Source organism: Rhinolophus sinicus, linkage group LG11 (genome assembly GCF_036562045.2).
Source record: "Rhinolophus sinicus isolate RSC01 linkage group LG11, ASM3656204v1, whole genome shotgun sequence".
In the NCBI taxonomy this organism is placed as follows: Eukaryota; Metazoa; Chordata; class Mammalia; order Chiroptera; family Rhinolophidae; genus Rhinolophus; species Rhinolophus sinicus.
Window position 1 is genome coordinate 9,411,784 of NC_133760.1, and position 27,433 is coordinate 9,439,216.

General features: G+C 41.5%; 2 protein-coding genes and 1 long non-coding RNA gene across 7 annotated transcripts in view; 2 read left to right on the forward strand and 1 right to left on the reverse strand.

Moving 5' to 3' along the window:
- The first annotated feature begins 69 nt into the window (after positions 1 to 69).
- Positions 70 to 10,073, forward strand: LOC141567000 (zinc finger protein 112-like). Its single transcript, XM_074315881.1, is given in 7 exon segments — positions 70 to 1,041; positions 2,371 to 2,562; positions 5,555 to 7,167; positions 7,169 to 7,373; positions 8,465 to 8,655; positions 8,746 to 8,972; positions 10,015 to 10,073. Coding segments are annotated over 7 exon segments (2,502 nt in total). The 5' UTR covers positions 70 to 1,026.
- ZNF235 (zinc finger protein 235) lies at positions 8,578 to 26,112 on the forward strand. 3 transcript variants are annotated; one of them, XM_074314185.1, is made up of 6 exons: positions 8,624 to 8,655; positions 9,101 to 9,311; positions 10,106 to 10,168; positions 12,085 to 12,211; positions 12,719 to 12,802; positions 23,243 to 26,112. In XM_074314185.1, the coding sequence occupies exons 3-6, from the start codon at positions 10,154 to 10,156 to the stop codon at positions 25,198 to 25,200; spliced, it is 2,184 nt and encodes a 727-aa protein (XP_074170286.1). In that variant the 5' UTR covers positions 8,624 to 8,655; positions 9,101 to 9,311; positions 10,106 to 10,153; the 3' UTR covers positions 25,201 to 26,112. The 3 variants fall into 3 exon arrangements, with proteins under 3 accessions (XP_019612109.2, XP_074170286.1, XP_074170287.1); XM_019756550.2 differs by lacking the exon at positions 9,101 to 9,311 and having other exon boundaries at positions 8,578 to 8,655; XM_074314186.1 differs by lacking the exons at positions 8,624 to 8,655; positions 9,101 to 9,311; positions 10,106 to 10,168 and having other exon boundaries at positions 12,096 to 12,211; positions 12,727 to 12,802.
- The window catches only part of LOC141566997 (uncharacterized), a 66,339-nt gene continuing 55,382 nt past the window's right edge, over positions 16,477 to 27,433 (reverse strand). For 2 of the 3 annotated variants that reach the window (XR_012490027.1, XR_012490025.1), the window contains exon 5: positions 16,477 to 23,318. This is a non-coding gene — a long non-coding RNA (uncharacterized LOC141566997). The remainder of the gene's footprint in view (positions 23,319 to 27,433) is intronic. The other variant, XR_012490026.1, reaches the window with a different exon arrangement.

Consider the following 27,433-nt stretch of genomic DNA (forward strand, 5'->3'; position numbering starts at 1 on the left):
TACGCTACTGGAGAAGCAGAAAACCTCTCTACCATGGTGCTAAAAGACTGCCTCATTCATAGCCCAGGATTAGCCCTTTCTTGAGTTCTTTCTCTTCCACAGGTGATTTTTGAAGTTGCTTGGGAACAGTAAATAAATAACGGTAAATGTTGAGAACTGAACAACCTTGAGGAAGAACCCAAGAAATTGAACTCCTGGTCTCCAAATCCTGCCAAGGGTTGTGCACTAGCCAGCGCTTTACACAGATGAGAAATACAGTAGCATCTCGGGCTTCTTTAACCTTTCATTATGTCCATGTGGGAAGAGGGGTGTACCTTTTGAGCCTCCTCTGGCTTCAGGAAGAATATTCACCAACCATTAAACCTTTCAGAAGAGTGGTCTCAATGTCTAAACATGTTATGACCCAGGCACAAATTATAAGTAAGTAGCAAGAGTCCCCCCCACCGAGATGTCTTGTAAGACTCATTTGCAAGATACAATAGAAGACATGCCTGCAGCTACAGCAGTTTTCCACTACTCATATAATCCTAGCAACAATCTTACAATGTTGGTGCTATTATCCTAATAGTGGATCACAGAAATGAAGCCGAGAGGGGTTAATTAACTTCACCATGGTTAAACGTATGTAATAGCAGTGCCAATATATAGCAAATGTACAGGAAATATGTAGCAATGTCAGATTTTGAAACAAAGTGTAACCAGAGTCCACTTTTAACCAGCACATTCACTGCCTGTCCTTTCCCAGGATGCAAATGAACACCTTAGGAGCCACGAGGTGTGTGAGGATAGCTGGAGGCTGTGTGTGGAGGCTGGCCCATGCACGTGGACATCCTTCTTGCATAGCCTAGTGGTAGCTGGAACCCAGCCCACACTCTTACCTGCTAAGATGTGTGTGGCAGCGTCTGCCTGGGGGAAGGGACACCTTTTTCCAGTTTGCACAAAGATATTCCCTTTCTCTCATAGCTTCTTTCTTATTACCTTGTTCTGCCTTCTCAGGTCCCTGCCTGTCCCTAGGAAAAGGAGAAAATGACCAAGTTCCAGGTGAGTTGGATTTTTTTTTCTGTCACTCAACGTACAATGTCATTTCTCAGTAAGTGGACCATTTTTTCTCTTCCTTGGCAAGTATAAAGAATGACAGCAGACATTTAATACCATTTATATGAGATGTTTTTTGTTTCATTTTTAACATTTCCTTTTAGTTTTTATTTTTTTATTGTATTTCACAAATAATAAGTATAAAAGAGAATAGCAATTTAAAAAATGAAAAAACCCACGTTATTACCTGCTTACAAATCACCTATGTTTTCCAATGGTCCTTTTTTATGTGCATTCCTAACCATACTTGCAATAATTGATACAATTTTCAGTTTTTATTTTCACTTGAAATAATAACACTTAATTTTTGTCATCTAATATTTCAGTGAACTGTGGTAACCTTTTTTTTTAAGTAACGTTTTATTTTATTATTTATTTATTTATTTATTTATTTATTTATTTATTTATTTATTTATTTATTTATTTTAAGGAGTTAATCAACAGAATTCCAGGCACTAAGTTCTCTGTGAAGGGACTTTTTTGCAGCATTGTTTATAATAGATAATCTAAAACTAAGTGAGCAGCGTTATTTGGATCAGTCTCATTATCTTCTAGATCATTAATTCCTTGAATTACTGTGCAGCCCTGAAATGGGATGACTGATGATGATAATAGTCACAATAATAGCTAATATTTATTGGGTGTTTACTACATGCCAGGGACAGCTCCTAAGTGTTTTACCTATAGTCACTCATTTTATTACCAGCACCCTAAGGTATAGGTAGCAGTATGCAAATCAGGAGCGGATGAGGAACTTGTCCAAGGTCATGTAGCATTCCAACGTGAACACGGGCAGTCAGGCTCCAGAGCTGTGCCCGTACCACAATCCCATTCATGCAGACACTCCAGATGGGCCTCAGAGGACGGGCTCCACACTTGGACAGTAAGGGTGACTGACAGTCTGTGAGTTTGGCAGATTAAATAAGTGGTGTGTGTGTGTAAAAGAGGGAAAACAGACTCCCTCACACACGGTCACAACTAAACCTCTTCTGTAGCAAATGGCATTATTAACAAAATTTAAAATATTAGCAGCCAATGGTGCAACAGAGTTCCAGGGACTTACCTATAAGCGTGCTAACAAAAGGTGGCAATGTAAGGTGCAAGGATTCCTTGCAGCCCTTTTGCGGGATGGAGTTAGCAGTGTGGGAAGCAAGCAGAAGGCAGCTACTTAAATGTGACTCGGGCTCCTCAGAAGCCAGACCAGTTTCCCATCCTTTACACTTTCTCAGTGTTGCTCCTCTTCCATAAACATAGTCTGCGTGTTTGGTGTTGTAGGAGGCAGTGACGTTCAAGGACGTGGCTGTGGTCTTCACGGAGGAGGAGCTGGGGCTGCTGGACTCCGCCCAGAGGAAGCTGTACCGAGACGTGATGCTGGAGAACTTCAGGAACCTGCTGTCACTGGGTGAGGACAGGCACCCTCTCAACTCAATGTCAGCCTTCGGGGGTGCGTTTGGGTGCTCAGTTGTTTGAAGCTCTGGGATTCCTGAAATCATTCTCTGAGCTTGGGTGCCTGAGACTCCGAATAATCCCTGTGTAATAAAGACATGATGTTTCTGATGTTATTGTGCTGCCAAAAATCTATCCTTTGAACTATAAATGTCCTTGAGCTGTATATTGTGGTCCTGCCCCATTGGTTTGTCATGAAATCAGCTTAGTGAGTTGCTTTAGCTTTTCTCAGGGTGCCCATAACTGTTTATTAACTTGATTTTTTCCAGAGGTATTTTGGTTTTTTGCTTTAACAATGTATCTGTAAGTAACTTCCAAGTTAACATTTACAAAAGTAAAAATATAGAACAAGCACACCCATATAGCTTTTACCTAGATTCACCTGTGATATCATTTTACCCCTTTGCTTTATCATTTATGCTCGTGTTCTTTCTCTCTCCATATAATTTATATATGGTATTTAACACCAAAGTCTGGATGTTAGGTATTGTCATTGCTAGTGTTTTTGTTTCTTGGTCTCGGGTTAGAACTAGGAGGTAGGGGTGTGGGTGTGTGTGCTTGAAATGACAGTGCAAACTGATAAACAATGTTTCTGGTTAACCTTTAAAATGGAACACTGCATTTTACATAGTTGAATTTTTACTCCTGCCTGTGTGTGAAGGCAGAGTTTTACTGTAATATTTGGAAAGTGTCAGAAATGGTTACTAATGAAAAATACTTTCTTAATAAATGTCAAAATTAAAATACTTTGTTTTTTAGTCTCTCTGTTTCCATCAAAGTCCTTTTACTCTGACTGATTTCTAAGAGTTATAACCTTTGTCCTCTTCAGACCTCCTTAGGCAGGACCTGTGACGAGTTTGGAGGACTTTAATTTTGTCGTTCTCCGTCCCCATACTTCTCCCACTCACATGAGGAAAGGAAAAATCGTGAATTTTTCTAAATATTTTATGAAACATTGATTATGAGGATTGGACTGCCTTTTCCTTGGTAGTCTCTATCTTCAAGAACAATGTATTTTTTTGGTGGGTGTAAAAAAATACAAGCTTGTTAGAGACGAGTCATATAATTTATGTCAAAATGTAGAATGTGCGTACCCACCTGGAAATCATAGAGTAATAATTTATGATAAACCAGAAAGGAGGTGTACAATGAAGGTAATTTTTTAAACTAGAAATAAATAGGACTTTGGGTAGATTTCTCTGTTTCTATAATATGGAACTCCAGAAAGTGTGGAAAAGGATCATGCATAGTGTTTAGTGAAAACGTGGATTGTACCTTCATAGTACCCAGTTAATTTAAGTCTGTATACATACATGTTCAAATACATGCTTCACAGATTATGTATGGAAGATTACTCACCACGTATACAGTGGTTTTCTCTGGCAAGCAGAATTTTGGCTTAGTCTTTTTTGTACTTCATTTTAAAAATTGACAATTAACATTGACCTATTTTACCAAAGTAATAAACTACTGAGATGTTATGCCTTGAAGTTAGGAACTCATGCTGTGATTGCTCAATTTCATTAGATGACATTATGGCCAAAATTAATAAATAAATCCCCTGAAGTTAATTTTCAAAATTCTCTGGAGTTTTGACACAGATAAATTAGGTGTCAGCAACTTTATCTTTCTGTGAAATTTCTTTAGGTCTCAAAGTCTGTGCAGCCTGGAACGTCTTAGTGCAATTCAGTAGTATTATCAATTGGTGCCTCACAGTCTTTCTGTCAGATTTCCCCCATTGGATGAATGGGGTGACCAAGGCCCTGGCTTGACCTGGCTTCCAAGGTGCTGGTCCGGGATGCACCGTATCATCAGAAATCCGGGGCTTCTGTTGCATTTCTTTGCTATCATCATTTCCAAGGGAAAATCATGAGAGCTCGTGGTGGTGTTATCAGTTAGGATGCTTTTAGTTGTAACAGAAAATGTAACTTAGAGTTGCTTAAACCAAAAACATTTCTCAGTTCATATAAATGAAAAGATACAGGCAGAGTAAGACTTGGGTCTGGGTCGGTCACGGGGGCTTTATATTACTTTAATTCACTCATCTCTATCCTTTGTGTGAACTCTTCAGATTGTTGACAAGATGGCAGTTTCACCTGCTTTTTTGTTCACAGCTGGGGGAAGAGCGCTGCCATCTCATTTTTCGTGTTATGTAGTCCTAGCTCCCCAAAATACATAAGATCTCTGACCTCTCCAGTCCCCACTCAAAACTGAGACTAAACCAAGACAATAAAGAACAACGCTGGTTCCCTTAAATAGGCTAGCTTGCTCCTGGTGACGGGCAATAACAGTTTACATTGGGAAAATAGCAAGAAAATGGACAGAGAATTCTGTGGCACAGGTGCCAAAATCTGGGTTGGAGTAAGAACACTGAGAAAAATCCTCCAGCATTCTAGCCCTCATGCTAAGCACCTAGGTAATATTAGAAAATTTTGAAGTGTATTGAAGATAAGTATTGAAACAACAGAATCCAATTCCAAGCTATTCCTTGACCAGGTGAATTCAACACCCCACGCTAAATTCCTAACAGAACAGATGTGCCCTGTTCCAGGCAAAACAAAACAAAAACAAACAAACAAAAACATTACCATGCCCATCTGCCAGAGAAAAAAGAAAAAGTTACCAGAACAAAAAGCATTTGTTCACTTGAAAATATATTCTTTCCAATTTGAGACTATCCCCTTCTATTTTCTCTTTGGGATCTCCAGGCAACTCGCCATAAACCCATGATAATATGTGTATGGTTTTACTAGGCTGTTTGAATGGGCCCACCATGTTTCCTGTCCACATTTTTGCAAAGCCCTGATTTTGAAGCATATAGATAACCTCAATTGTATGGATTCCACTTATATTCCTGATGTAGCCAAAGAAGAGCTATTTCTAAGTATTCTTAGAGGTAGTAACATGAATTTTCCTTTAGTTCATTGATGTTTCATGTCACGACCTAAATGCAACATCTTGAAATCTCTAAATAAAAGCATTCACTTGTGCACAAGTCTAAATTATCTCTATCCTTATAGGAACCAAGAATCAACATAATATGGAGAGGACTCAAGAAGTGGGATTGAGCTACCTTTCCCCCAAAGAGCTTTCCTCCTGGCAGACCTGTCAACAAGGCACGTTAACCAGGTGTCAAGATTCCATGAAAAATTTTCAAGGGGATACTATTTCTAAGTTGCAAAAACAAGGTGATTCCCCATGCCAGGTTTGGACAGGAATACCAATTCAGATTTCTGAAGATGGGAACTATATATTGACTCATATAAGGGATGGTTCCAATTACACAAAAAATGAAGAATTTTCACCTTGGCGAGCCCAGAATTCTTGGAGGAAAATGTATCTGATAGAGTCACATAATCATCAGTGTAGATGTCAGCAAATTTCCATGAAAAATAATTTCTGTAAGTGTGACAGCGTCAGTTGGAGCTCACATCACAATCATAATCTGGGAGTACACAAAACAGAAAAAAACTACAGCTGCCATGACTGTGGAGAAGACATCATAAAGATTTCATTGCTTAATGAAGACTTAATGCAAAGAGGGCAAAAGTCCTACCCCTGTAATGAGTTCAGAAAAGCCTTCAGTGATGACTTTAGCTCTGAAGTTTATCAGCAGTTACACTTAGAAGCGGAGCCCCGTACATACAGTCCACGTGGAAAGGACTGTAGTTGTAGTTCAGTTCATATTCATCAAAGTGTTCATGGAGGAGATGATTGTGTTTTGGAGAGTTCACATCTGCAGTCTCATCAGAGAGTCCACACTGGAGAAAAACCATTCAAATGTGAGGAGTGTGGGAAGGGATTCAGTTGGAGCTTTAATCTTCAAATTCATCAGAGGGTTCACACAGGAGAGATGCCCTATAGATGCAGCATATATGAGAAAGCCTTAGATCTTAATAGTATTTTTAGGGTTTGTCCTGGGGAGGAACCCCATGAATATGAGGAGAATAGGAATGTCTTTAACCCGAGTTCTTGTCTTCAAGTCCATCAGAAAATCCACACAAAAGAGAAACTATACACAGATGTGGAGTGTGAGAAGGGTTTCATTTGCAGCTCAAATCTTAACGTTCAGCGTAGAGTTCACATGGGAGAGATTCCCTATAATTCTGAGAACGGTGGTAATGGCTTCAATCTGGCCTCACACTTTCAGAACCTTCCGATAGTCCACACTAGGGAACAACCATATAAACATGTATGTGGTGACAGCTTCAACCAAAATTCATATCTTCAAGGCCATCAGAAAATTCGCATGGGAGAGAAATCTTATAAGGAATGTGGGAATGGCTTCAACTGGAGTTCAAAACTTAAAGATCATCAGAGAGTCCACACTGAAGAGAAACCATACAAGTGTGAGGAGTGTGGGAATGGCTTCAATTGGAGTTCAAAACTTAAAGATCATCAGAGAGTCCACACTGAAGAGAAGCGGTACAAATGCAATGCTTGTGGTAAAGGCTTCAGTCATAGATCAGTTCTTAATGTCCATCAGAGAGTGCACACAGGAGAGAAGCCTTACAAATGTGAGGAGTGTGATAAAGGATTCAGTCGGAGTTCATACCTTCAAGCCCACCAGAGAGTCCACACTGGAGAAAAACCGTACAAATGTGAGGAGTGTGGGAAGGGATTCAGTGAATTCAGATCTTCATGTACATCTCAGAGTCCACACAGAAGGGAGGCCCTATAAATGCGAACAATGTGGTAAGGGCTTCAGTTGTAACTCAGATCTTCTTTCTCATCAGAGAGTACATATGGATGAGATGCAATATAGTGCCATCAATATCTCAGTGGACATTTTTGCAGAAATTGACAAGATATTTCTAAAATCTACACAAAAAGCAAAGAAACGAGAATGTGTAAAAATATAAAAAAATGAAAAACAATGTTGGAAGACTTACACTATCTGATCTCAAGATTTACTATAAAGCTACTGTAATCAAGATAGTGTGGTATTGGTGAAAGGATAGAAGCATAGAACAATAGAATAATGGAGTCTAGAAATAGACCCACATATATGTAGTCAAGTGATTTGTTTTTCAATTGGGGAATATTGGGGAACAGTGTGTTTTTCCAGGACCCATCAAACTTCCAATTCTCAATCAATTTCAAACTTGCCTTCCTGGTTCTGACACCCTGCTGTCAAGGTGTCAAAGCTCTGTCGAGGTGGTGTTCTCCCTTTACTGCGATAAGCAATAAACTCCGTTTTTGTCTTATTAGCAAGTTATATTGGTGGTATTTGGGGAGCCAGCATTTGAAACGTTTGAGATCTTATGTTCCTTAAGTTCTGTGTTAGGCAGCCTAAATCATTTTTAACGTTTCCCATACCCTTTACTTCCCCTACAACATTTGGGTTCCCCCCCACCTTTCTTCCACTTCCCTGCCCCGACGTTCAAGCCCTTGTTTCTCAGTCTAGTTGTGTAGGACACAGCTCTCTGGCCCATGCTTGTATTATGAGCCTTGCGCCACCCCCCCCACCCCCCCAGGCAGTCTGTGGCCAGTCGCCAGTCGGCAGCTCACAGCAGCTCACAGCAGCTCATGGCAGCTCTCGCCAGCTGCCAGCCACTCATATTGGCTGCCGACCACTCATGGCAGCACACAGCAGCCAACCTCCAGCTTCTCAAGGAAGCCCAGCTCCAGGGAGAGCTATCCTTCACAATCTTAGCTGTAGAGGGCGCAGCTCACTGGTCCATGTGGGACTCCAACTGTTGCCATAGGAGCATGGTGCTCCAACCGCCTGAGCCACCAGGCCAGTCCCAAAACTTTTGGATTTAAGCTTAATTTCATAGTGCAAGCTTCACTTTTCTTTCTTATACAGATTCATTTTCAAAAATTCACAATTATTTTCTCATAAGCTTTAAGAAATGAATAACGCCAAAAGGAATCTGACAGTTACAACGGCAGAGAACTCAAACCGAACCCTCCTCTGTAGTCAAAACACAAGCAAGAGAATTGCAAGTGCTGTCCTGCGAGCTGCATCTTGGGAAATGTAGTACAGGAGTGCGTGAAATCTGAGGCTCTTTCCCTTGGGGATTCTGGGAAGTGTAGTCCAGGAACCGTATATAGTCGCAGGCACTTCCGCTCCCGGGAAGGCGAGGTCGGGCGGAGATTGCTCGCAGTGAGGTGAGTTAACCCCACGTCCTGACGATTCCTCCGAGCCTTCTTGGCCTTGGCGTTGGGTGAGCAGTGACCCTGTCCTTCCTCTTGGGTAAGGGAAGCCACGGCCAGCGGTAGAGGGCTGACATGGAGGCGGCGGCTGTACGCATCCGCTCCGCTGAGCCTCTCGCGTCAGGGCGGGCTTGCCTGGTACTTCGAGTTTCAGGGTCTCCCGATCCCTCCACTCCCCCAATGCTCCGATCCAGGACCCACCAGCCAGCTCTGCCTCTTTCTCGCAGAGTTACTTGATCGCTCTTGGCCTCAGTTTCTCTTGACTAAAGAGGGTTAGTTCTTTACCATTGGTGTTCTTGTGATAATTAAATGAAGTTATATATAAAAAAGCTTACCACAGTGCCCAGTGCATAGTAAAATGTTGGCTGTTACCATACATTTTGTTACAATAATCCGAAAGGAGCCGTTATTTGCAAGCTCCCGCGAACCCGGGATGGGGTCGCTCTCTGCTCGCTGATCACTGCCTGACGTGGGGCTGCACCCCGACTCCTGGAGAGTGATCTTCAGCTGGATCCTGGGGAAAGTCCTCTGGGGTTTATCCCGGACAGAGAAACTGTCGTGATCTCGGCTTTGCGGAGTGCCTGACTACACGTGTAGTGAGGTCTTAACAGGTGTGCATGGTTGTGTAACAGCCCCGTATTGTTGATTTAAATGCAACGGGATTTCTCATGCTTAGGTTTTTATTAGTCATTATTTAAGTTGCATATGAGAGAAGGAACTTTGTTAAGGCTTTTCCAGCTTAATATCATTTGCAAGTGGTTACACCTCTTGGGGGGAAGAATCTGGCAATTTAACGATCATGACCAACAGAACAGCCAGTCAGTATTAGACTTTTCTAAGGATAACTCATGGGACAGAACAATCATCTTTGAATTCTGGGTTTCTTAAAAGATTCATTTTCTGGAAAGCACTTTCGCAAGGACAGTTTCATAAAGCATAATACCACTGCTTGTCTTTAGCTACAGGAAATTGGGAATACGGGCATCAATATTATCCCCATTGTCAGGTGACTGGAATGATGTTCAGATTAATAACTTGCTCAAGATTTATGCTGTTAGTGAGTATAATAGAAAGTAATACGTAGAAATGCCGTAATTTCAGGCATTTGGCCCCATTAAGTTATACTGCCTGTATGCTTGCCTCTCATTTCCACTGATACCAGGCTCAGGAATATTCTTGAAGCTACAAGAAGCACTTAGGTTAGGGCTGTTTTAAGGGTTGTTCATGAATAATGGCAGCTGGTTGAGGAGGCCCAGGGGACGCTGGACTCCAGCCTGTTTCTCGTTAAGCTTTGTTGCCACTGCCTCTGCCTAGAGAAAGGGTCACCCCGTCGTGTCCCCGTGGAGTGTCATGTGGACGAGCAGCATCCCTAGCATCTCTCTCATGATGACTTTCCCTTCCCCAGCTTGGCCTTCCCAGAATTCTGCTTTTCCCCCAAAGGAGGAGGAGAAAAATGACCAAGTTCCAGGTAAGTTGGGTCTTTGTTTCTTAAAGTGACATCTCTCATTTTTCAAAGGTTGGTCACATTTTTCTCCTGCTCAGTAGGGGGAAAATGGAACCAAAGGCACTTCACATATTGTTGTATGCCAGGCTCTTGCTTTTTGCATATTTCCAAATACTGTGAAAATCAGATATTTTTTAAAATAAAAAATAAAATAAAAACTCCCACCTTATAAACACGTTTACAAATTAGCTGTTTTCATTTTCCCACATTCCTTATCATTTGCATTTACATGTATACTGAATCATAGTTTAAGTACCATTTTGGGTTTTTAAGTTTAATTTTATATCACCTACAACTTAAATGGCCACATCATTTTCCACAGTATACCTAATACTTCCCCCCTTCCTCCTCATTTATGTGGTTTATGAATTTTACCACTTTAAAGATGTTTGCAGTGAGTTTTTCTACATATAACCTTTCTCCCCAAACAGGAGAATTCTACAAATTTTTCTCTCCTTAAAGTTCTAGGGATTCAGTTGTTTTCTTATACGTGGTGCCTGACATTTTGTGGAAAGAATGTCCCGAGTATGGCTTGGTGCAACAATCCAGCTGGTACTGAAGTCAGAGAAGATAATTTTAGTTGTTTTCAAACGGGAAGAGCTAGATTCTTTAATTCTAAGTTAAACCATGGATGTATGATAGTTAAGTACCTGTTTTACTCACCGACGTGTTAGTATATTTTAAAGAAGTACATCCTAGGTCTAGTAGCACCCAGGACTGGCCAGCCATTTACTCTGAAACAATTGTGACAATATAAATGGTCTTGTCTTCATTGTAACACACAGATTTGTGAACTTTCAGATCCCTGCTGAAGTCCATTCAGTCCCCAGCTGACACTTAACCTAAAAATAAAAGACCAAACTGAGAGGCAATAGCTTTCCAGAGCCCAAAGAATAGCTATTCAGGAATCAGTGCTTCAGGCAGAAACCCAGATAGTGTTCTGATGAGGAGACAAAGGTGAGGGGTATTCATGAGAGAGGGAAGCGGAACAATTATATCAATAGAAAGAAGGCAGAAGGTGTTTCTGTGGGTGTTAATAAGCTTAGGAAGGAATTTCTATAGGTGCAGATAAACACAGTGATGCTACTTCTAAAGAACCTTCATTTTCAGTCCTGCAGTCGTCCTGTCTGCGTTCCTGTTAGCTGTGGAAATGGTTTGCAACACAGTGCTGCTTTAAGCCCATCCAAAGGTTATTTTCCCAGTTTTAACATTTCAAAGGTTTGAGGAATAAAGCTTGCAAGGCAGTTCCTCTGGGATGGCAGCTCTGATTCCACTTTGAAGAGGCTCCGTTTATGTTATTTTTTACACACTAAAGTTTCAGTGACCTGAGCCAGGAGTTTCAAGTGTCCAGTTAGGGTAAATGGAGAGACCCAGAAGAAATGAGACTGCCATTCAGGAGCCTGAAGCCACGTGGTGTGTATGCCTGGCATGGCGGTGGGTGAAGGACTCCAAGCATAACGTTGCCCCTCACCTGGGGTCTCACCCAGTGAGAGAAGGAGATAGACTCTATTAAGTACTGTTAGGACTAAATTCACTCAGAATTTCTTACAAAATTTGGCATTGTCAGTCTAATTGTAAAACGTGTACATACCATGGTTTAACGGTGACAGTTCTGGAGACTATTTAACTATATAAAGGGCACCATGTTACATGTACGAAGTTTTTTTTTAATTTTTCTTTTCATTCCCTCCCCCTACCCCCCACCCCCAACATTTTTGGTGTGACTGGAAGGGGAAGAGGAGAAACACTACTAAAGAGACTTGTTCAGTCCCTAGAGTCTGGAACAGCTTCATGCATATCTCCTCCACTTTTCTCAGCGCTGCCCCTCTCCCAGTGGCCGTTGGTCGTAAGATGGAGGGTGCCTGTGTTTGGTGTTGTAGGAGGCGGTGACGTTTAAGGACGTGGCTGTGGTCTTCACTGAGGAGGAGCTGGGGCTGCTGGACTCCGCCCAGAGGAAGCTGTACCGAGACGTGATGCTGGAGAACTTCAGGAACCTGCTGTCACTGGGTGAGGACGGGCGCCCTGTGTAATGTGGCTTCATCCCCTTGAGCAATGTTTCTCAACCTGGCACTCTTGACATTCGGGGGCAGATAATTCTTTGTTGTGGGGACTGTCCTGTGCATTTTAGGCATTTGGTAGCATCCCTGGGCTCTGCCTACTACTTCGAGGCATCAGGACTCCTTAGAAACCAGTTTCCCAGTCCCTTTGGAACACAGAGAAAAGACAATTCTAGTCTTTATTCCAAAGCAAACATTTGTATTTTGTAAATTAACTGTAAGTGAACAGTTGAGCGTGGCTGTACCTGGCTCCTAATTTTACACATCCTTTTAAAACTTGTGGGTCATGAGCCATTGGTGGGTCACGAATTTAGTGAGTTGCAGCAAAGTGTTTGATAAACACTGCTTTGGGTAATGTTTGGAGAGGTGGGTAGAGCCTGGCATCATGGGATTGGAACCCACATGTTTAGTAGTTTTTACCGTGAATGTTTTCACTTAACTTGTAATCTTTTCTCAGGGCATCAGTCCTCCAAACCAGATGTGATATCTCAGCTGGAAAGGGAAGAAAAGCTCTGGATGATGGAGATCCAGACCCAAAGAGGTAGGCATTTGGGGGAGAACTGCAGGAAACACTTTGTAGGTTTTAACAGTCCGTTATTCTGCCTCTTCTGGGCGCTCTCTTCCCCACACAGCAGTCTGAGAAGGACTTTGGGAACTTGTCACATCGGGTCACTCCTCCTTTTCAAGCCCTCCACTGGCTTCCCATTTCCCTCAATAAAACCCAAAGTACTTCAGGGGCCTGGAAAGCCGTGTGGTGTCTGCTCATTCACCCAACTTTACCATTCCACAGCTTTCTCCCGTCATTTCTGCATCCCTTTGGCTCCGCCGGCCTCACCTGTTCCTCACATATGACAATATGCTTCTGCATCAGGACGTCTTACTTTCTTTGGCTGAAATGCTGCTTTTCCATAAACCTCCAACCCCTCTTTCTTATTCAGTCCTGTCTCTGCTCAACTCATTTCATCCACGGCCTTCTCTGGCCACTCTGTTTAAAACATCATTTCCCCTTCACTGCCTATCCTTAACTTGCATTAATTTGTGTCTCAGCACTAGGGCACCAGAAATATTAACATATACTGTAATTGTGGTAAAATACACATAACATAAAATTTATCATTTTTACTGTTTGAAGTGCACACTTCAGTGGCATTAAGTCCTTTCACATGGTTGTGCCAACATCACAACTGTTCATCTTCAGAACTTTTCAGTGTCCCAAACTCAGACTCTGTCGCCATTAAACAATGACACCCGTTTCTCCCCTCACCCCAGTCACCACTGTTATACTTTCTGTCTCTATGAATTGGACCATTCCATGTACCTCACTATAAGTGGAATCATGTAGCATTTCTACTTTTGTGTCTCGTTTATTTCACTTAGAGTATTTTCAAGGTGGATCCGTGATGTAGCATGTGTTAGAACCGCTTTTTTAAGGCTGAATAATATTCCACTATATGCACACTCCACATTTTCTATGTCCGTTGATGGACATTTGGGTTGTTTGCCTAATACTTAATTCCTAATATTTGATTCTTTTTGATGCTATTGTAAATGCAATTGTTTTAATTTCCTTTTGGTTATTGTGAATAATGCTGCTGTCACATGGGTGTACAAATATCTGTTCCATCCTTTTTTGTGTACATCCAGAGTAGAATTGCTGCATCAGATGGTAATTCTATTTTTAATTTTTGAGGAGCTGCCATACTGTTTTCCACAGCAGCCGTACCATTTTATGTTCCCACCAGCAGTGAACAAGGGTTCCGGTTTGCCGCATCCTCACCAATATTTGTTATTTCCTCATTTTTTCTGTAATAGCCATCCTGTTGGATGTGAAGTCGTATCTCATTGTTTTGATTTGCATTTTTCTAGTGATTAGTGATGTTGGCCATCTTTAATGGGCTTATTGACCATTTGTATATCTTTGGAGAAATGTCTATTCAAGTCTTTTGCTCATTTTTGAATCAGGGTGTTTGTTTTTTGTTGTTAGGAGTTTTCTGTGTATTCTGAATATTAATCCCACATCAGATAATATGATTTGCAAGTATTTCCTCTCATTTGATGTGTGGCCTTTTTACTCTATTGATAAGGTCTTTTTTTTTTTTTAAAGATTTTATTGGGGGAGGGGAACAGGACTTTATTGGGGAACAGTGTGTACTTCCAGGCCTTTTTTCCAAGTCAAGTTTTTGTTCTTTCAGTCTTAGTTGTGGAAGGCGCAGCTCAGCTCCAGGTCCAGTTGCTGTTTTCCAGTTGCAACTGGAACTGGTGGCACAGCCCACCATCCCTTGCGGGAGTCGAACCGGCAACCTTGTGGTTGAGAGGACACGCTCCAACAACTGAGCCATCTGGGAGCTCAGGGGCAGCTCAGCTCAAGGTGCCGTGTTCAATTTTAGTTGCAGGAGCGGAGCCCTCCATCCCTTGTGGGACTCGAGGAGTTGAACTGGCAACCTTGTGGTTGAGAGCCCACTGGCCCATGTGGGAATCGAACCGGCAGCCTTCAGTGTTAGGAGCATGAAGCTCCAACCGCCTGAGCCACTGGGCCGGCCCCTGAAGTTTCTCATTTTCATGAAGTCATATTTGTTTTCTCTTTTGTTGCCTGTACCATATCTAAGAAATCATTGTCAAATCCAATATCATGGAGCTCTTGCCTTTTAGGAGTTTATAGTTTCAGCTCTTATGTTTAGGTCTTTGATGCATTTTCAGGTAGTTTTTGTATATAGTATAAGGAAGGGTCCAACTTCATTTTTTTGCATGTGGATATTCAGTTTTCTCAGAACCGTTTGTTGAAAAGACAGTCCTTTCCCCACTGAATGGCTTTGGCACCCTTGTCAAAAATCATTTGACCATATAGGCAATGGCTTATTTCTAGACTCTGGTCTATTCTGGTCTCTATGTATGTCTTTCTTTATGTCAGTGCTACACTATTTTGATTACAGTAGCTTTATAGGAAGTTGTAAGATTGGAATGAGTCCTCCAACTCTTTTCTTCTTTTTCAAGATTGTGTTGATTCTTCGGGTTCCCTTGGGGTTTTCTATGAATTTAAGGATGAACTTTTCTGTTTCTCTGTTGTTGGGATTTTGGTAGGGATTGCATTGAATCTGTAGATCCCCTCTGGGTAGCATCAGCATCTTAACAATATTAAATCTTCCAAACAAGAACATGGGATATCGTTCCATTTTTTTTAACGTCTTCCTTAATTTCTTTTATTAATGTTTTATATTTTTGGTGTACAAGTCTTTCACCCCTTGGTATATTCCTATTTTATTATTTTGGATGCTATTGGAAATGGAATTGTTTTCTTAATTTCCTTTTCAGATTGTTCATTATGTATAGAAATGCCACTGATTTTCATGTGTTGACATTGTATGCTGCTACTTTGCTGAATTCACTTAATAGTTTTAACAGGTTGTTTTCTGGTTTTGGTTTTAGTTTTTTGTGGAATCTGTATTTCCAGCCAGGTCGTCATCTCTCACTTATGCCATCCATCCTAATCTCCTTGTCCCTCCCTCCAATACTTAAACAATCATATGACTTAGGTGAAGTTTTCTGGCAGAAATTTCAAATGTGACATTTATAGAAGTCACTGATACAACTGTGTAGACAAGGAGATTCCTATGTAGGAAAAGAGGAGAAATTACTGAAATGTTGAACCTTTTGCATTTCTGAGTAAGTTCAAGTGTAATTTGCAACATTTGGTAATACTCTTAACTAATTTATCATAAGTATTATAAGAAACTGTTTCTATGCATTGATTCTTTAGGTGATGTAATTATCTACGTTTTATAGGAGGAAACTTAATGCCTTAGAAAAATCTCACGTAGCTTCTCTGTGATGAGTCAGGACTTGGAGCCTGTATGCTCTTAGTACAGCCCGATTTAGGCCTGTGAACATTTTTGTGGACACCTGAGCTGCCAGTTTGCCATTTTCCTACAAGTGTGACATCTATGAAAGTGGGAGAATTTAAAAAATGTACAAAACATAGAAAATTAGTTCTAAAATTATGTATGTGCTTCATTAAGATAATCATGTAATAAACCACCAAACTGGGGCATACGTGATAAAAATGATTTCATGGGATACCATTTGTAACCCTACAGTTGAGTTTAGTTTTAACACTCATCACATCTTTTTTGTTATTGAAAGTTGGCATGACGCTTAAAAAAGTTAATTCTCTGCTTCTCCACTTCTCCCTCCACATACATACATAATCTCGATGATCTGCTTTTTCTCCTTTTTATTTTAGAAATATTGACAATACAAAAAGAATGAAGATAGTACAATACGGTCTATATAGTGTATATCCATACCGTCTCAGTAGTCATCAGCTTCTGCCACTTCCGTTTTATCTGTCCTTCCACTGGCTTTTGCTGGAGTATGTCCTGTCACCCATAGACGTATCACTATGTATCTGTAACAGTAACTCCTATTGTCATTTAGTACCTGTCTATGATTAGTATGGATTCGTGTATTTATATTATATTTCGGGTTATAATCCAGTCTTGCATTGTTTATTTTGCTGTCAAATTGTTGCTGCTTTGACTGGAGCTCTTTCAGTTTTCGTCACGCCCCATCCTTAGGTTTTTTTGAGAATTTCCTTACCTCTGACTATGTGATGCTCTGCCTCATCTTGTATTTTTCTTGCCCAGCCTTAAAATCAGCCACTTGTCCAGGGACCCCGGGCTCCTTTTATTGGAGAATGGTATTATGATTTAGGGGCAGCCGGTCAGCTCAGTTGGTCAGAGCGCAGTGCTCTTAACAACAAGGTTGCCGGTTCGATCCCCACATGGGCCCCTGTGAGCTGCGCCCTCCACAACTAGATTGAGATAACTGCTTGACTTGGAGATGTTGAGTCCTGGAAAAACGCACTTAAATAAATAAAAGTTTTTAAAAAAAGAAAGCAATGACTGTGCACTAGTCAGAAATGCTTTTTAATCAACCTTATTGAGAAACAATTTACATATGGTAAAATTCACCCTTTTAAAGAATTCCCTTAAACTCTTCCCCTGCTTTCCTCCATCGTTAACACCTTACATGACCATGATAAATTTTTCAAAACTATAAAATCCACACTGGTACATTACTATTACTATTAAGAAAAACTCCAGACTTTATTTGGATTTCCCTTGTTTTCCATTAATATTCTCTTTTTGTCCCAGAACCCAATCCAGGGCACCACACTGCATGTAATTTTCATTCTCTCCTCAGTCTCCTGTGGTCTCTGACAGTTTTTCATTCTTTCCTGGGTTTTCATAACCTTGACAGTCTTGGGGAAATACACCCCTTTAAAAAAATTGTAACAACAACAACAACAAAACCCACCCCACATAATATAAAATTTACCCTCTGAACCATTTCCAGTGGACAGTTCAGTGTGTTGAGTACATTCACTTTATCAGTACAGCCAGTCTCCAGGACTCTTTCATCTCACAACTCTGAATCTCTCTGTACCTGTTAAACCACAACTCCCTACTTCCCTCTCTCACGATTCCCTGGCACCCACTATTCTACTTTCTGTTTCTTCGCAGATTCACCCATTTTTAAGTATACAGTTTAATAAGTTGACAAATGTATCAGCCATGTAAACAGTACCATTTCCAGCACCCCAACAATTTCACTTACACCCACTGACTGTCCTTTCCCCTCACCCCCAGGCAACCACTGATCTGCTTGCTATCACTCTTTTCCCTCATAAAGTTTATACAAATGGAATCATACACCATTTTTTGTGTCTGGTTTTTTTTTTTTGCATTGTTTTTGAGATGTGTGTTTCAGGAGTTTTTTTCCATTGCTGAGTAGTATTTCTTGGTGTGATTGTACCATCTCTGTCTCTTCACCATTTTAAAGGACTTTTGGGTTGTTTCCAGTTTTTAGCTACTGTGACTAAAATTGCAATGAAAATTCACATTCAGGTTCTTTTTTCTCTTGGGAAAATATGTAGGAGTGGGATTGGCTGGCTCATGGTGGATGCATGTTTAACCTAAGAGACAGGCCACCTGTTTCACAGTAGCTGTACCAGCCTGCATTGCCCCCAGGAGTGTATGTGAGTTCAGTTAGGTCATCACTCTTTAATTTTATCCATTCCACTGGATGTGAAATGGTACTTCGTTGTAGTTTTAATGATGATTAGTGATTTTAAACATTGTTTCAGGGTTGTCTTTTCAAGTTTGTCTTGGCCATTTGCGTATCTTTTGTGTAGTACCTGAGTTCAGACCTTTGATCTTTTTAAAAAAATTGATTTGTTTATCTTAATATTAAGTTGGAAGGATTCTTTATTATGGATATACACAGATAAGTTGGCAGGAATTTTATCCCAGTCTGTATTGCCTTTTCATTTTTTTAATGGTGTCTTTCTAAGAGCAAATGTCTTTTAATGAAGTACAATTTATCAGTTTTTTTCTTTTTATTAAAATTTATTGGGGTGACAATGGTTAGTAAAATCACATAGCTTTCAAGTGTACAATTCTGTAATACATCATCTATATATCACACTGTGTGTTCACCACCCAGAGGCAGTTCTCCTTCCATCACCATATATTTGACCCCGTTTACCCTCATCTACCACCCCCCCCCTTACCCTCTGATAACTATCAGTTTTTTCTTATGGTGTATTCTTTTTGTGTCTTAACAAATCTTTGCCAACCTGAAGGTTGCAAAGAATTTATCCTATGTTTTTTCTTTTCCCCTAAAAGTTTTATAGTTTAAATTGTGATCTATTTTGAGTATGATGTATGGTGTGAGGTAAGGGTTAAGGCTTTTTTTTTTTTTCCTAGTGATACCTAGTTTTCCGGCTCTCATTTGTTCAAAAGACTAATGTTCCACATTGAATTACCTTGGCATTTCTTTCAAATTAATTGGCCCTATACAGAGGGTGCCAAAAAAAATGTATACACACTTTAAGAAAGGAAAAAACTGTATTAATATTGTAATACTCTCTATATACTGATAACAAAAGATGAATACAAGTCGTGTATACATTTTTTTTGGCACCCCCAGTATGTTTGGGTCTATTTCTGGGCTCTCTATTCTTTTCCATTGATCTTCATGTAATGTTCAATTGTCAGCAGACATTGACTAGGCACCCTACAATTTAGCTCAATTCTGACACCCTCTACCTGGAAGCAGCATCAGATCCTACGGGTTAAGGGTTCAGTCCTTGCGGTCCCCCCAACCCACTTCAGACATCAATCTTAAGTCCAGGATGTCACTTTTGCTTTTGACCAACTGGCTATAGATGTGAGGTTCCTATACCCACCTCCTTAGGTTCCTATAATGTGCTAGAGCAGCTCACAGAACTCAGAAAAACATTTTACCTTATTATTAAAGTTTATTATTATTATAAACTATTATTATTATAGTTTACTATTAAAGGATGTAACTCAGGAACAGCCAGATGGAAGAGATACGTATGGCAAGCTGTGTGGAAAGGGGTGGGGAGCTTCCATGGTCTCTGGGCTGCCACTGTCCCTGTGTTGCCTGCCATTTACAGAGAAGCCAAAAGTCTGAGGCAGCAGCTTTTGACAAGAAAGATTTATTCTCGGCAAGACAGTCAAATGAGGAAACCAGGGAAAAAGGTCTAATTAGTCTTCCCAAACAAAGGCTTGGGATCAGTTTTAAGAGGTGAGGATAAGGAAAGGTTATACATATTTATTAGTTCTAATTCAGGGGGTCTGATTGGATAGTGTTGGATCTAAGCCATCTAAGGGTAGGGATGGAAAGAGCGAGAAAGAACAACAAAATCCCAGTCTGGCAGAGTTTATCAGTCGTGTGTCCAGATTTGGTCCCTGCACACGATCTTCCTTATTGGTGGACCCCGTGCTGCTTAATGGGCTCCAGGTGGTAGAAGTTGCATCTCTGCTACTTGAGTTCCATGCATTTGGGTTCCCTTGTGCTCTCGAGGTCATTTTGGGGTTATTTAGCTGTTAACTGCGCCTGCTCAAGCCTCTGGCACCAGTGTGATCCGGCTTGGTGTGGTGGTCTCCGGCTCAGAGGAGGCTGCTGTTATCTCCTGAAAGACACTTAAAACTGCAGGGTGGGAAGGGGAGGAACAACAACCCTCTTAGGGTCTGGTTTCCGTGTTAGGGCCCGATTTCACCTGCACCTCCTCGTGGTCACCAATCCAGAATCTCCCCGAATTCCCTCTTGTGTTTTTATGGAGGCTCTGTACACAAGCACGACTGATCAAATCATCAGCCATTGGTGATTCAGCCTCCAGCCCCTCTCCCTACTCAGACCTCAGGGGTTGGGACTGAAAGTTCCAAACCCTCTAATCCAGGGGTGTCCAAACTGCGGCCCATGGGCCAACTGCGGCCCGTGATCCATTGTTAATTGGCCCACAGAAAATTCCAAAAATATATTTAGTTTACTTAAATAAACCACGTGAGGCAATACGTACTTCACCTCGAGTGAGTGGCCTGGCTATTTGTGTATTTTACCGCATATGGCCCTTGGTGAAAAACGTTGAAAAAAGTTTGGACACCCCTGCTCTAATCACTGTTGGTTCCCCTGGCAACGAGCCCCCAGCCCTAGGTGCTTTCCCAAAGCACCTTCTTAAGAAAAACTCAGGTGTGCTTGAAAGGGACTTACGAATAACAAGACACCCATTTCCCCTTTGTGCCTCTGAAGCCATTTCAGGAAGCCAGGCTAAAAGACCAAAATAACAAAAGATGCTCCCATTGTTCTTATCACTTAGGAAATTTCAAGGGTTTGGGGAGCTGTGAGCCAGGAACCAGGGAGGAAGACCAAATACGTATTTCTTATAAATCACAATATAGTGTTTAGTGTATAGGAATTATATATCTTTAATTTTTCAGAAGTGTTTTATTTTTTTTGATGCTATATAAACAATTATTTTTTTATTTCATTTTTCAGTATTTGCTTCTACCATATAGTACTGCAGTTGATTTTTGTATGTCAACCTTGTAGCCTGCAACCTTCTTATATTCACCTATTCTAGAAGCACTTTTGTATATTCCCAAAGATTTTCTGTGTGTAGAATGATAACCTCTGTAAATATAGTTTGACTTCTTTCCTTTCCAGTCTGCATGGCTCTTGTTCCCTTTTCCTGATGCAGGTAGGAAATGCTCATATTTTCAACACTGAGGATGGTGTTACTGGTAGGGCCTCTTCAGGTGTCCTTACTGGGTAGAGTTCCTTTCTCTTCCTAGTAATTCAATGCCTATTCATCACGAATGGTACTTTGTCAATGCTTATTCCGCATTTATTGAGATGATCGTAAGATTTTTCTCCTTTTTATTGTTAATGTGGCAAAAGGCATTGATGATTTAATGTTAAATGATCATATGTTAAACCAACCTTACATTCCTGGGATTAACCCCACTGATGCATTATGTACTACCCTTTTTGTTATGTTTCTAGAAACAAAGATTTTTCTCTTTGTTAAGATTTTTGCACCTATGTTAACTGGGTATTCTTTTCTTTTAATGTTTTATTTTTAAGTTACAGTTGACATACAATATTACATTAGTTTCAGATGTACAACACAGTGACTAGCTATTTATAAAATTTACGACGTGATCACTCCCATCAATCTAGTACCCACCTGGCACTATATATAGTTATTGCCACATCACTGACTAGATTCCCTATGCTTTACATACACCCCCATTACTAATTACGCCACGGTTCCCATAGTACTTACTCAGGTGAGACAGAAACCAGCCCCAGGCTAGCCAGAACCATAAGCAAGTTCTGTTCTTTCCTTTCCATCCTGAGGGAGGAACCAGGAATGGGGCAGTGGCCTCCCACCCACCCCACACTGTGCCAGCCTGGCTGAGGCGAGTGGAAACACCAGGAAATTTTGTACAGTTTTGAGTTCAGCTTATTTTGGTTAGATGTTCTCTTGGTTGTTGCAGCTTCTCAACTGGTTTTAAAAGTTTTCAAAGTGAGTTTTTTCCACATTGTGGTAATGATTAGGTGCTCCCGTGGGAGCAGGGACGGGGGCTGCGTACCCGCCATCTTGCTTACCTCACTCTCTGCTTAGCTCTTTGACCGTATATGACAGTTGTTTTAGAGTCTTAGACACTCTGATACCTGTGTTTCTTCGTGGGTAGTTTGTTGCAGTCACTTTATTTTCTTCCTTTAAATAGGCCACATCTTCCTGTTTATTTTATACTTTTATTATTTCTGTTGAAAATAGGGCATTTGAGAAAACAGCCCCCTCTTCCAGTCTTTGCCGACGGGCTTTTTCCCGAGGACGATCCATGTACAGGGTGTGTTCTGAACCTAGGTGTCTGCCCCAGGGAGAGGGCTCAAGGTCCTCTCAGGTCTTTTTCTGAATTAATGTCTTTCCTGGGTCTGTGTGTATGATTGCTCGATTCCCTCTTACACAGATGCTTTTAAATCTCTTCATCTCCCAAAAAGTGCCACCCTAGGTTTTTTTTATTTTAGATGTTCTAGTCCATTCCTTCACACATAATCTCTTTCTTTAGGCTTTGGTGAGTCTGTAGTCCCCTGTAGCTTCCATGAAGAGTGTCTGCTGCTTTCCCCATCCTGTCTCTGAGTCGGGCAAAGCAGAGAACTGATTCCTCAGGCATCCCCAAGACAGGTTACAATATTGTAAAGAAAGTCTACTCTGCTGTATCCAGGTCAAGGTAGGGAGTTGGGAGGTCGCCTGCTGCATCCTTCAGACCCTACCATACCAAAAGTAAAAATGACGCGGTATTTAAAAGTAGTTGTACATAGTGGGGAATGGGAAGAACCACTCACAGACCCAAGAAGACCTTATCCCCTCAGTCTTGGCTGATCCCAAATTTCATACCTTTGTAAATATGGCTTGCTCTTGATTGGATGCTCTCTTGGTTGCTGTAGACCTTCGATCCTTTTCCAGAACTCTTACAAATTTATTGTCTCTAGTTGTTGTTTTTTTTAAATGTTTCCTGGGGGAACAAGGGCTTGCAGCTTCCTTAACCGCTTTCTTGCTAATGTCAATCTCTTTGGCCTTAATTCTTTATTCTCTTGTTCCTTCCAGGAGGCAGCAATGAAAATGAGATGGACACTCTTCATGGAGCCAGAGTAAGGTGCCTTTCATTGGGAGAGCTTTCATGCTGGCAAATCAAGAAACATGTTGTGAGTAAATTAACCAAAAGTCAAGACTCCATGATACATATTCAAGAAAAGAGTTCTCAACTCTGTAAAGAACACAGTTCCCCCCATCAGGTGGGAACCGAAATATCCATTCAGGCTCATGTGGAAGACAGCTGTATACTAAATCTCCTAGAGGGTCATTCCAATATTAATGAAAAGCAAGACTTTCCAGCTAGGAGAGCCCAGAATCCCTGGAGTAAAATATATCTGAACGAGACACAGAATTACCAGCGAAGTTGTAAGCAGACACCAGTGAAAAACAAATTATGTATATTTGCTCCCTGTGTTAACATTTTCAGTTGTATTTCACACCCTCATGATGATCCAGTCCACACAGGAGATGAAGCTCACAAGGGCTGTGGTGTAGACATGTCCAAGGTGTCACCTCTTGCCCAGCTCAGTATAATCCACACAGGACAGAACACCTACCAGTGTAACGAATGTGAAAAGGCCTTCAGTGACTGCGCCAGTCTTCAAGTTCATCGGCAGGTACACTTGGGAAAGCAGGCCCTTACATACAGTACAAATGAGAAGGATACCATCCCTGTTCAACCAAGTGTTCGTGCAGGAAAAAAACGCTACTGGTGTCATGAGTGTGGCAAGGGTTTCAGTCAGAGCTCAAACCTGCAGACTCATCAGAGAGTCCACACAGGGGAGAAACCCTATTCGTGCCATGAGTGTGGTAAGAGCTTTAATCAGACCTCACATCTTTATGCTCACTTGCCTATTCACACAGGAGAGAAGCCCTACAGATGTGAAAGTTGTGGGAAGGGCTTCAGTCGTAGCACAGATCTTAATATTCATTGCAGAGTCCACACTGGAGAGAAACCTTACAAATGTGAGATATGTGGAAAGGGCTTCACTCAAAGATCCCACCTTCAGGCCCACGAAAGAATTCACACTGGAGAGAAACCATACAAATGTGCAGATTGTGGCAAACGCTTTAGTTGTAGCTCAAATCTTCATACCCACCAGAGAGTCCACACTGAAGAGAAACCATACAAATGTGACGAGTGTGGTAAGTGCTTTAGTTTGAGTTTTAATCTTCATAGTCATCAACGAGTCCACACAGGAGAAAAACCATATAAATGTGAAGAGTGTGGGAAGGGTTTTAGTTCAGCTTCAAGTTTCCAGAGCCATCAGAGGGTTCACACAGGAGAGAAACCATTTCGATGTAATGTGTGTGGGAAGGGCTTCAGTCAGAGTTCATATTTTCAAGCCCATCAGAGAGTCCACACTGGAGAAAAACCATACAAATGTGAGGTGTGTGGGAAGCGCTTCAATTGGAGCTTGAACCTTCACAATCATCAGAGAGTCCACACGGGAGAGAAACCCTATAAATGTGAAGAGTGTGGGAAGGGCTTCAGTCAGGCCTCAAATCTTCAAGCTCATCAGAGTGTCCACACTGGGGAAAAACCATTCAAATGTGATGCGTGTCAGAAGCGATTCAGTCAGGCCTCACATCTTCAAGCCCATCAGAGGGTCCACACTGGAGAGAAACCATTCAAATGTGATACCTGTGGTAAGGCCTTCAGCCAGAGGTCAAATCTTCAAGTCCATCAGATAATTCACACCGGTGAGAAACCATTTAAATGTGAGGAGTGTGGGAAAGAATTCAGTTGGAGTGCTGGGCTCAGTGCCCATCAGAGGGTCCACACAGGAGAGAAACCCTATACATGTCAGCAGTGTGGGAAGGGCTTCAGTCAGGCCTCACATTTTCACACACACCAGAGGGTCCACACTGGAGAGAGACCTTACATATGTGATGTGTGTTGTAAGGGCTTCAGCCAGAGATCACACCTTGTATATCATCAGAGAATCCACACTGGAGGGAATCTATAGAACTGTGAGGTGTGATGTGGCCTTCAGTTAAGAGTTCACTTCTTTGTCTCCATTGGAAAGTCTATGCTGGTAATTGTGGAAAGTTCCTTCAGAACTCAGAAGCTTTAAGGAATCATCACAGGGAAGAAGCTCTACGAAGTGCTGTTTTAAGGACTCAGGTAGGAGGTGAATTCTTTATAAACATCAGATTTCACACGTGACAGAAAACTGGTTTTATAAATATGGTCGGTGGTTATACCAGAGTTTTGAATGTCATAATTCTCAAGATGAATACTATCGAAGACTCTTAAATTTCATTGGAGTCTACCCAGAAGAAAGGGCTTATAAAAGCTTATGGATAGGACTTTAATGAAAGTATAAAGATGGATAAACAATATTGATGTCAGCTACAGCGTAACCTCCACGTAGGCAGGGGTAGTTTTCACCACTGTCTCTACCTTGTAGAACTGCTTGACTGGCAGTGGGTGCCCAGCAATTACTAAACAAAGTGGAGAAAAATCCTATAATTAGGGCAAGTATTTAAAAATTCTTGTCAATTCCCTACCTTAAATTCATAACAACATACTCAAAAGGACTCCTGGAAATAGCCTTAAGATTCGTTTCAGGAAATACTGAACTACAGAAAAATCATGTAATTCTGCCATCCACAATAAAAGAAATTTGGACAAGATTTGTGAATGGCTCCCATCCCCCAGCGAGCCTCAGTGTGTACAGTGTAATATTTAGCCAGTCATTCGCTTGTATTTTATAGGCTGAAATGTACTGTTTTTTTTTTATTAATCCAATGACTGAATTTGTAAGATTGGAAATTTTGAACCCTAATTCATTAAGGTAGGGTTTTACTGTAATTGTTTCAAAGTGTTAAAAGTGGTTACTAATGACAAAATTTCAGTAAACTTGAATTGTTAATAATGGGTTTTGTCTCATTTCCATGCAGGCTTAGGTCAAATTGCCTTTTCTGCACAGTCCTTCCTCCATCCTGACCTCTTTAGGCAGGGGCTTGGGCAGATTTCAAGGACATTAATTTTGTCGCACTCACCCTCATTTTTCTTGCTAAAATGGGGAGAAGGCAGTGGGACAAGAAACTTTATTTAATTTTGATTGAATTTCATTAAATGTAACAATTTAGATGGACTGTAACTTACACAGCACTCTGTTCAACACCTCTTGGTAGAAGGGAACATTAGCTGGTCCATATGTATCAAAACACCCTTTGACCTGGCAACTCTAGCACTAGAGGTTTTGCTTAGGAGACTAGAAAAAGTGAGAGCATACATGGAGATCTTCATAGTGAATTTGAAAAAAAAAAAAAAAAAGGAAATATCAGCAAAATATCTGGATGTGTTTTAATAACATACAGCCATGAAAACATAGGATATAGATGAGAGTACGGCAGCAGCACGGCAGCGTGAGAGGGCCTGTAGGTGTCTCCCCTAAGTTACAAGTTGGACAGCTGTAATTCAACAAAGGAATCCCTGCTCAACACACAAACACGTCTGGGATCCGTGCATTGAGAATGCTGAAGGTGGATGTATCTGAGCAAACAGCAGAGATGGGACAGGGCGGAGGACAGGGACAGAAGCCGGGTTCAGTATGTCACCTGCCATGGCCTCCGTAGATGCAATAGCATTGAAGGATGGGGGTACAAACCCGACTGGGCAAACCGGAGAGGCAGAGATAATAGTCGGGCCTGGGTGGTTGGCACACGTTGACGCTACAGGATCAGGGTCAAAGTCAGAGATGTGGTGCAAAGGGTCACAGTGTTCCACAGCCGCCAGCACCAGAAAAAAGATTCCACAGACGCCGGAACCCATCCACCCCATCCCCATGGCCCACTCGGCAGATGTGAAAGGGATGAAAAAAGCTTTCCAGCTTAAGTGGTCTGTACTCACTGTGGCCAAACCCACTAGTAAGAGCAGAGCCGCAGACACATGATCCGCTTGCCCCTGCCCCAGCCAATCAATCCCTCCACCCATCTCTGTGCAGCTGGGTAGAGGCAGCTGGGTAAACTCAGACTGGCTCTGCTGGCAGCTTCTGGCTACAGGACAGTGGTGCTGGGAACACACAGACCCACAGCCCACCACTTCCAGTCCACTGGAGAGGTGCCCTGAGACTGAGGTGACTAGGTCTTAAAGAGGACACCCACCTCTTCAAGGAATGTGGGGCATTTTGCTCGGCCAAAGCTACAACACCCCACAGAGATGCCCCAAGCCCGAGCAGTGCAGATGACAGA